This window comes from Labrus bergylta, chromosome 1 (assembly GCF_963930695.1).
Source record: "Labrus bergylta chromosome 1, fLabBer1.1, whole genome shotgun sequence".
NCBI classification, from domain to species: Eukaryota; Metazoa; Chordata; class Actinopteri; order Labriformes; family Labridae; genus Labrus; species Labrus bergylta.
Window position 1 is genome coordinate 20314078 of NC_089195.1, and position 10175 is coordinate 20324252.

At 40.6% G+C, this 10175-nt stretch overlaps 1 protein-coding gene across 2 annotated transcripts; it reads right to left on the reverse strand.

The window, feature by feature from the left end:
* Positions 1-1301: 1301 nt before the first annotated feature.
* On the reverse strand, positions 1302-5746 carry hapstr1b (HUWE1 associated protein modifying stress responses b). Of its 2 annotated transcripts, XM_029278432.2 has the most exons (5): positions 5611-5746; positions 5305-5505; positions 3552-3632; positions 3132-3407; positions 1302-3016 (listed from the first exon to the last, which is right to left on the reverse strand). In XM_029278432.2, the coding sequence occupies exons 2-5, from the start codon at positions 5501-5503 to the stop codon at positions 2778-2780; spliced, it is 795 nt and encodes a 264-aa protein (XP_029134265.1). In that variant the 5' UTR covers positions 5504-5505; positions 5611-5746; the 3' UTR covers positions 1302-2777. The 2 variants fall into 2 exon arrangements, with proteins under 2 accessions (XP_029134265.1, XP_020495392.1); XM_020639736.3 differs by having other exon boundaries at positions 5305-5742.
* Positions 5747-10175: the final 4429 nt, after the last annotated feature.

Sequence of the window (10175 nt, forward strand, 5' to 3'; positions counted from 1 at the left end):
GAAAGAAGAAACTCAAAGGACGACTCACTCACTGAGCAAATAAAACAATCCTGTTAGGGGGGAAAGGATCTCTAAAAAGCAAAAAACATTACTTGTTTGCCTGTCAATGTTTTATTATCCATGAATCCCAGTAGCATTTATATGTTAGCATCATGATTTTCAAAGTTAAAGGGGCTATGTGGAAGGCGGCCTCTGGCTGTGGAAGTGAAGACTGGGAGTGTGATGAGTTTGTCCGCCTTTGAGAGCTCTTAGGGCGGATAAAAGTGTGTGGAAGGCGGCCTCTAGCTGTAACGGGAGTGTGGGATGAGTTTGTACTGTTGATCTCTGTAAGCGGAGTGGAGTGAGGAGGACGTTGAGAACGTGCATAAAATGTCACTTCCTGAAGCTTTCGTGGAAAATAAGACCCAGGGAAAGGTTTTATACACAGTGAACATCTACTTTTTAACATCAGTTAACCGTTCTCTGATTAATGGGCGATAAAAAACGATTTATACATAAAAAAGTGACATATAGCGCCTTTAAGTAAAACAAAAAGCCAAACTAAGTATTCTGTTGCCCCCAAGTGGTGGTGAAGGCAAATTGCAGGATTTGTTCCAAATGAGTTTGATGAGTTTAAAATGAAAAACTGGAACAGTGTCCAGTACCATGTCCTTTCAGTAAGTCTTTGACTCTTAAAATGTTGGTGATCTTATGAATGCATAACTGGAAATCTTTTAAGGAAAAGAAATGGATGAGTGACAGAGACAGATGACAAGTACTGGAAAGATAAAAGTTAAAAGTCTCAGGTTTTTTCCATCTCATTACGGTAAGGATGCAAAGATTAATCATAAATTCAATTCAAAGGTGTCAAGATTCACATCGGTACTTAAAAAATTAATCTCAATATGTTGAGCATCAGCAGCTGTAGAGCAAGATTTTGAACTTGATGACGCACCACCGTCTTTTAAATCGGAGGTGTGGAAGCATTTTGGCTTCCCCAAGACAGAAAATGAAAGAGGTGAGAAGATAACAGATAAGACAAAAAATGTGTGCAAGTGGGTTTGCAGCACCTAAAGGAATCTTTTTCAGTCATAATTTGTCCACAGTCTCATTTTGTAAAATAAATCGTGACAGAATCGTATTGTGAACCCAGTATCGTCAATTGTTCCATCCCTACATTACTTACTTAATTAAACTTCCTTTCTTGAGTCAGATCATTCTTAAGGAGTTTCTGAAACTTGATTCAATTGTTTGTCAAACAAGTGATGAAAATAAAGTTGTCAAAACATAAAAATCTAGCAGAGAGAAAACTCAAAGACAACTTCAACACCTGTATTTTCTTTAATGTCAGAATTGTACATTGAAATCCCAATGGATTTGCACTTCTTTTTACAATATGTACCACATATAACAGCACCTACATGTTATTTACACACATTACACAAGATTGTATCACAAAGCAGTGTGTGAAATTTGCCCCAAGCCTTAGTGGACCATCACGCCCTATATAGTCAATGAGTTGAATTGCCAAAAATAATCAAAGTTGTGTCGCCTTCTAGAATAACTTATATTTTGTGTTGAAATCACAGGTATGAAAGGGTTTGACAGTTTTCTTCTATGTGAGGGACAAACTAATGACAACCCAAAATAGGTAACATGCAAGCTTTAAACACTGTTACTGCTATTGGTGCAAAATATAAAATCAGTCAGTCAAATATATTTTGCTGCTCAAAGGGACACAGTGAATATTTGGATTACTTGTAAACATGACAATACCAATGAGTAACAGTGCAATTGGAAAACTGCAAAGAAAATAAGGAAAGCAGAACACGGGTACTAATCTTTGTGAAAACACATTTTGATTTTCCAACTATTGTCAGCCCATGACTCAAAGTGTCACTTAACTGTGGAAGTAATAAATGTCACCATTACGTGTGTAACTTGGACTGACCTGCTTTGTGATAAAACCCTGATTTGGGCTGCAAAGAGCAACTAAAGAACTGAAAATAAAAGGATGAATTTAAGTAAAACAGGAAGTTACCCAATCAAGTGGGCGCTGAATACGCCAGAACCCTGCATCTACAAGCACATTCACTGCTCTCTCTCTCTTTCTCTCTCTCACACACACACACAACCAGATACTGTAGCAGCTTTCTTAAAGGCAAAGAACAACACAGTAAGTGGCAGTTCTGCTGTCAGATTTGCGTACACACAGAGCAGCAGCAGAATAAGATACACACGCCGACAACTGTTTTAAGTCGAGCCATACAGCATGGAGGTGGTTCAGCCTCCTGAGGAGTCCACATTTCAGTCCAGTCTGGTTTGGCCAGCACTCCACAGAGGAGAAGGAAGTACGCTTGGGGGATGAGAACTGCAAACAGTGAGCAACAGCCCGGTTTATCTGATTACCGGCCGTGAAGCACAAAAGGAGCCCGGCTAAATAAACAATGTCTAAAAGCAACATTCAGCAGTTTAAGGATTATAAATGTGATGTTTGCTCACTTTGCTGTCAGATCTACTGAAGACAAACAAACATAATGAGGAAGGATAGTTTTCTTTAAAAGAAGAGAGCACTACTCTGGAGAGGCTGTGGGACAAAACAGAGGGAAGAAAAAGAGAAAAAATAAAGAAGGGGAGAAAATGTGGGTTGGTAATAGTGGAGTTCCTTTATTTGGAGAATTGCAACTAAGATGAAAATGAGGAAGATTTCAAAGGTTGGCCAAGGCAACAGTCCTCATCAGCTGTCCAGTCGGCCACCAAGGAGAGGACAGAGGAGGGATAAGTAGTGTCTGAAAAGTTCAGAGCATCCTGTTACGTTTATGCGTGGGTGAGTCTGTGATGACATCACTACACGGGGCAGGGCCTCGCTTTCGATTGGCTGTGGAATCCAGGTGGAGTGCCATCTCCTCAGCGATGAAGGTGTTGAGGTCAACATCGTGAAGACCGTTCCTACGGCGACTGAGGGGCTGGGCAGGATGAGTTGGAGAACCAGGAGGACCAGAACGCACAGAAATGCTCGCCATGGCACCACTAAGGCCTAGAGAGAGAAAAAAATATATATATACAAATGAAGCCACAGCATACTGTATGAATTTTAGTGTCTCTTAGATAAAATGCAAAGGTGCAATGCTCAACGTGACATATCATTCTACCTTGCAGTGCTATGGCCTCTCTGAAAGGCTGCAGGTCGGTCTCCACAGAGCTGCCTGTCTCTGGCTGTGTAGGTCGGCTGGCAGATACCATGGCGACCCTTGGCGGGGCACGAGTTGTTCGTGGGGGTGGAACTTTGCCGCATAGGAAGCTGATGAGGTCCTCTCGTCTGATAGTTCTTCTGCGTTTCTTAACCCATGCAATCACGTCCTTGTTCCTGCGCTGGTAGCCTAAGTGGATGCCCAGGTCATAGCTTCGTTGGCGAGCCTCCATACTCTCTAATTACATATCAGGAGAATTTTTACAATCAGTGTTTGAAAGCACACATCTCATTTTCATACAGTACTACCAGAACACCATTCAAAACCAAAAATAAATCCTGTAAAATATATTAGACCAGAATAGAATTAATTGTTACTTGCCTTTATACAGGTTAGTGACTGCTGTTGCTGCATTTTGGAAGGGCACCCAGAGAGAGAGGCCTTGCTGCTGACATACTCTATCTGAAAATATATATTTACAACAGTTAGTCTGATAAATTGTCACAAATGGGCTTCTAAAACACACACACACAAAAAACAATTTAAACCAAGATTATGATGATGTGTTGCTTGGGAAGAAAATAATTATCATGGTCCTAAGAGGAATAAAAGATAGTGTACATAGAGATGTAAGGGAAACCAAGGCTTACAAATACAACTGCAAAGGTTTGGGTTTACAACAGAAACTCTACTACAAACACTTGGTGTCTATGCAGTACTACACCACCAATCATCCATCCAGGTGCTTAATATCTGCATCAAATCTTCAGATCAAAGAGAGACTGTGCAAGACAGTTCCTCTTAAATGACTGCATCACGAATGCAAAGCACATCGGCTGAAACATCTAACCAAGCAGGACAATCTCAGTTATGGACGGTGATTGCACTAGATAAGAGGCTGCAAAAATGTGCAAATTAAGTCAACTTCCTAAATTCCAAAAGTCCAGTCTGGCGATTGGTGAAGGATATTTAAGATTATATTATAACCAGTAAATGACTGAATGGACTGTTATGGTTTTGAACAGGGGATGTAGCTCAGTGGTTTGCACGTATGAGGCCCTGGGTTCAATCCCCGGCATCTCCATCTGCATAACTTCCGGGCGGTTGTGGGTCAGTTGGTAGCGTCGTCGACTCTCGACTGAAAAGTTGAGGGTTCGATCCCCAGCTGAGCAACATGTCCAATGTGTCCTTGTGCTAAACACTCAATCCTGCAATACTGTGGCGGTGCATGAATGGTGATGTACGTCGCTTTGGATTAAAGCGTCTGCTGAGTGAATTGTAACATTGAACACAACAAAGCATTTACTTCATATTTCTCAGTGTCGAGTGAAAACATTGCGCAGAGACGAAAAAAGAAACATATTTAGACCAATCCTTTCGCCATCTTGTTCCTAACACTTACAACACTCGGTCATCATCCAAAAAAAAATAATCATCCTAATGTGCACTGAAATAAAATACCTTTTAAAAGCTATTTCTTTAACTATTGCACCTTGTAACTATCAAGGCTTTTTTTTTTTTGGCCGTCAACAAACGAGTTGTTTTCGGTCGGTAAACTCCTCCTTATATATCGCCATTTTGAACGAGCAAGGTAAAAAAAAAAAAAAAAAATGTTAAGGAGGGCGAACAAAAACATTCAGCTGTAAGTCATGTTGTGTGGAATAAACAAAACAAACATGCAATGTGCTTAACCTGCTGGCAAGACATGCTTGGTAACTTTGCCAGTTTGCCTCAGCTTTCTTATCAATCCGGTTTCTCTCTGGGAGGAACCTGTGACAGCTCAGGGCACATTCAACCTCTCCCCCCCCCTCATGGTCCCAAACATTCAGACACCGGGCTGCTTCAGACTGGCTGAAGTGTTAGCAGTCATTAGCAGCCATGAGTTTGAGCAAGGAAACAAAAACAAGGTGGAGTAAATCGAGAATGTGGAAACGCAAATGTTTTAAGAATACACATTCTGGTGTCACCCGGCACACAACCGTGAAAACAACACCCGACATGCGGTGTTAAAAACAAAGCTGCGATGGGCTAACAAAGTGAGCCTAACCACTGCCCTTTGTGTGTCTCTCTCTTTCTTTCTCCGCCCTGGTGGGGTTAGCCTGCGTTAGCTACGACAGCTAGCGTCGGTACAGACCTTTGTAGAGCTGTGCTACTGCGGTGGCGGAGTTCTGAAAGAGGTGCCACAGCTTCTGTTGGCTCTGTTCCGTCTCCTCCTCGTTTGGATCGCCTTGTTCGGCCTCCGCCAAACACTGTCGCTCCCACTTGGAGAACCAGTGTTCGGGGCCGTGCTCCTGGATCTCCGCTTCGCCCTCCTCCTTCTTCCTCTCCTCCATAGCTAACCCGAAACAAAAAAAAAAAAAAAAAGGCGTTAGCTTTGTTAGCTATGAAAATGTAGGCTTTTTGTTTTCGTTTTCGAAGGATACGCAACTTTCTTTCTTACACGAGAAAAATACGTTTACACAACCCGAGTAATCAATAGAAAAAAATGGGGAGGGGGCAGAGGGGGGGGAAACAACTGCTGTTAGAGACGCATTGTGAATGTTTTAAATTCCGCCCACACGCCCCAGTGTAAAAGCACACCAAACTAAAGAGCTCGATGACAACACCGAAGAATTTCTCAGAGCTGACTCCGCCCACTTCCGGCTTTTTTTTCCTGGAAAAGAGATTGGCTGCGGCAATTCTGTGGGCGTGTGTCAGTGTTGAACACGAAGCCTGATTGGAAGACGTGCGACACAGAGAAAAGGTCAGAGACAAAACAAGGTTAGTTCGGGAAATTCTCACTTGAAAGCAATACAGCCTGACGTACGGCAGGGGGCAGTCCGCCCATAGAGATTAAGCCTCGGCATTGTCAGTGGTGTAGCGGTACCTAAAAAAAAAAAAGAGGGTAGGCCTATACCAGGGATAGGGATGGGCAACCTTGGTCACAGCAAGGACCACATTCATTTTTTTCTTTCAATTGTATTTTATTTTATTTACCATTTTGTACCTTTTGCATAATTTAGAATTTATTACTGTAAATATTATTTATCTTATTTTTACCTCATTTTATTTTTATCTATTTTACCTTATCTTATTTTACCTTATTTTGGTTGTATTGCACCGTGGGATGGAGACAAACCTGGCATATTTTGAAATTGACAATAAAGTTGACTTTGACTTTAATTCTCACTGCCAGAGGGCCAAATTGTAGTATACTTAAACTATTACAGTCAATTATGTCTCAAATTTAACTCAACATATACCAGTGATCAAATATTATTATGGACATATTTCTGGTTTTCATGAATTCATGGCAGATTTTGTCATGTTTTTCTTCATGTTTCCAATTAATTGATATGTAAAAATTGACCCGAGGGCCACATTGAGGGTTGATGGGGGCCGCATGTGGCCCCCGAGCCGCCAGTTGCCCGCCCCTGGCCTATACTCTTAATTTTTTCGCCCATTTCTTTGTTTTAATTGGCCCGACCAGCAGAGGATAAACAGCTTGTATTACAAACAGAAAGACTACTCCTACATATTTATTTTGTGTGGACTTGCCATTTAGAGACGGAGTAGGAAGTAGGGAGAGTCATCCCTTCACCATCAGGGGGAAAAAATGTAGCATATACTTAATATTGTCAATCAGTCAATGGTGTAAATCAGAGGAGATTTAGAAGTGGGCACCCTGGAGACTGAAAAATAAGTGGGTAGGCTGTACTCTGTATAGGCTACCTGCTGATACCCTGCACTACACCACTGGGCATTATCATAATTCACTTTTAATAGGAGATAGCCTACTTTTTGGGCACTTTCCTTTTTGCCTTCACTCACTTTTAATTGAAGACATTGCAATGTTTCCCCCTGCATTGGGTTTTCAGTCCTGGTAGCGATTACAGGATAATGAAAAATGCTTAAACATAGACACTATAAAAGTCTCTCCAGTGGTGAAGAATAATCATCAAGTTAAGAGAATATATACATTATGTCTGACAGGCTTTTATATTTTTTGAAAGTTAGCTAACAGCAGCTATAGGCCGCTAGGCACTATAGTGGTACTAACCAATTAAGGCTGTGTTTGGAAACCCCCAATCAATGACACTCCATATTGAGTAATTTCACTGTTCATTTGTACAACAGGAATAATGTTTTTTTTTTCTTTCACAAGTTACCACAGGATCCTTTACATTTTATTGTTGTTTTTTATCACTGAATAACACATGTATGCCTACTCCCCTTTTGATCTCTATGCTATTGTAAGATGTGAAGTTTCCTTGATGTTGTGGTGAGGTCAATATGTTCTTATCTTATCTCATCTCATTTTATCAGTAAGGATAATCTGAGCACGTTTTAAAGTACGTGTAAAACATATGCTGACAAAATGTTGGCCTTTACTGAAAAAACTTCCTCAACAATTCTTCCAACATGTTGGGGTTGTATCAAGTCAACTTTGGTTATATTCTTTAATAATTATACTTAATTATTAATAATATAAATAAAATATCATTAAACTATGTTTAATCTCGTTTTGGGGCGCCAACCTGTAATCAGTTAAATATAACCAAAATATCACTCAAATCAGTCTCAAATTAGTTATTTAATTACTAATATTATTAATAATGAATAACTATATTTAATAAATTGAAGGCGTGAAATCCGTACACAAAGCCTTCGCACCCAGCTTATATCACAATGCAAATACACCAGTAATCACAAACAACTGCTCTCTTAAATTATAACAGAATTTATTTAAACAAAGCAACATCAACCCAAAATCAATGAACTTAATTAAACAAATAACTATTATAAACTAATCTAAGCAACAAACATTATCAAGCAAGGCTTGTGGATGAGGTGTAAATGTGTGTGTGTGCAGATGAGTGTGTATGTAGATGTGTGAGAGAGAGAGATAGCGAGAACAAGATGGTGGAGAGAGACAATGCACCATGTGGCTTCGTCACATGGTGACAAAAATGGTGGACAACAAAGGAAGCCGTGTGGCTACCTTTTGAAATAGTTTGAGCTCTCTGAGCTGAGTTCAGTAACTGTTACTTAAACACCAGAAAGCCAGTGGCCGGACTTTGATTCAACGGCGGGTACACTGGTCTTTCTGATTGTGAAAGCCGTTGACTGAAGGTAAACTAGCATAGCATTACATACATAGACGAACACAGCAGTTCATTACAATAAAACAAATGCAGTAGCTTACAACAGATAATATACAGAATATGACGTGTCGTCAACAATGATGCATAATTATCAGTGGTTATAAAAGAAACATAACTATTTCTGAAACTATTTCTGCCCAGACCAAAGCTCTTACTTGGGGTAACTCCTGGTGATCGTTGCAAAGTTGGTTAGATCGTCACTCTGTTGAATGTTAAATCAACAGATTCAGGCAGGTTTCCTTCGTGGCAGATGTAGGAGGAGGGTAGCGGGATTCAGATCTTCGACCAGAGCGCTACTCTATAGGGTCTTCTGGTTGCAGGAGCCGAGTTCTTTATGTGTCCTTGTGGATTCAGGGATCAGTGGGCTTCCTTCAGCGCTCCTGTCCAGTTGCGTTCAATGACGTCTTACGAAAAATCAAAGGAAAGAAACGCTTCTTTTTGCTCGAACCTGATAGCATCTGATTGCGCCCAAAACTCCTAAAAATATGCAGTGGAAGTAGTCAGCTGAATCCTCTGATGCTTGAATTCAGCATGTGAAGAGCTACCTATACTGAGCAACCTCAGCTCTGGAGTTTAACCTATGTAAGTCAAGAGGAGGAAAGGCTTTGTCTCGAATGATGGAGTCCATCTTGTTGGAGAGGGCATCCTCTGGTGTCAGCAGACAACACTTGAAGAGCAGGAAAGGGTTTGTCTCGAATGCTGGAGTCCATCATATGGAGAGGGTATCCTCTGGTGTCGGCAGACCACACTTGAAGAGCAGGAAAGGGTTTGTCTCGAATGCTGGAGTCCATCATATGGAGAGGGTATCCTCTGGTGTCGGCAGACCACACTTGAAGAGCAGGAAAGGGTTTGTCTCGAATGCTGGAGTCCATCATATGGAGAGGGTATCCTCTGGTGTCGGCAGACCACACTTGAAGAGAAGGAAGCAATGCCTGGTGATTGCTTTTAAAGACTGGAGCTGCCTGTGGGTTTACCTCAGGCCTCCTCCAATGAGGATAGAGAATTCAGACACCCCCCCACTTTTCACACCTATTCGTTGGTTTGGGTTGATGTTGCTTTGTTTAAATAAATTCTGTTATGATTTAAGAGAGCAGTTGTTTATGATTACTGGTGTATTTGCATTGTGATATAAGCTGGGTGCGAAGGCTTTGTGTACGGATTTCACGCCTTCAATTTATTAAATATAGTTATTCATTATTAATAATATTAGTAATTAAATAACTAATTTGAGACTGATTTGAGTGATATTTTGGTTATGTTTACCTGATTACAGGTTGGTGTCCCAAACGAGATTAAACATAGTTTAATGATATTTTATTTATATTATTAATAATTAAGTATAATTATTAAAGAATATAACCAAAGTTGACTTGATACAACCCCAGCAAATGGTGCCCCGTGTGAGGCCTTCAATAAACCAGCTTTATTGCACTGTAAATGCACAGTAATTCAAACTTTTAATCCTAAAAAAGATTTTTCTTGAGAAAAATTGTCTTTTCTTTTGAAGATTTACTTTTCTTGCTTGTTGTTTATTCAAACCAGACAGTTTGAGACAACAATTTAGCCATTTTTCCAGTTGAGAGTGTAACCACATAATTGTTGCATAACCAGCTGTCCGAGAGGTGTGAGTTCCTCCCTTCCTGTGAGGACTTGAGGTGTGACTCCCCTCTCCTAGCTTCCAGGATAGACTGCAGTGATCAGTTGGGAAACCTAGATAAGATTTGCTCTGGTGTCGATCTAGCTTTGTTTAGCTTTGCGGTTTTGTTAACAGTAATCCACTTTGGTTCCATTTTATCACGTAAAATGTGTACCAAGACCCTAGGTGAGCCGGGAGCTGAGACTCCTTTTGGATCAGACGACG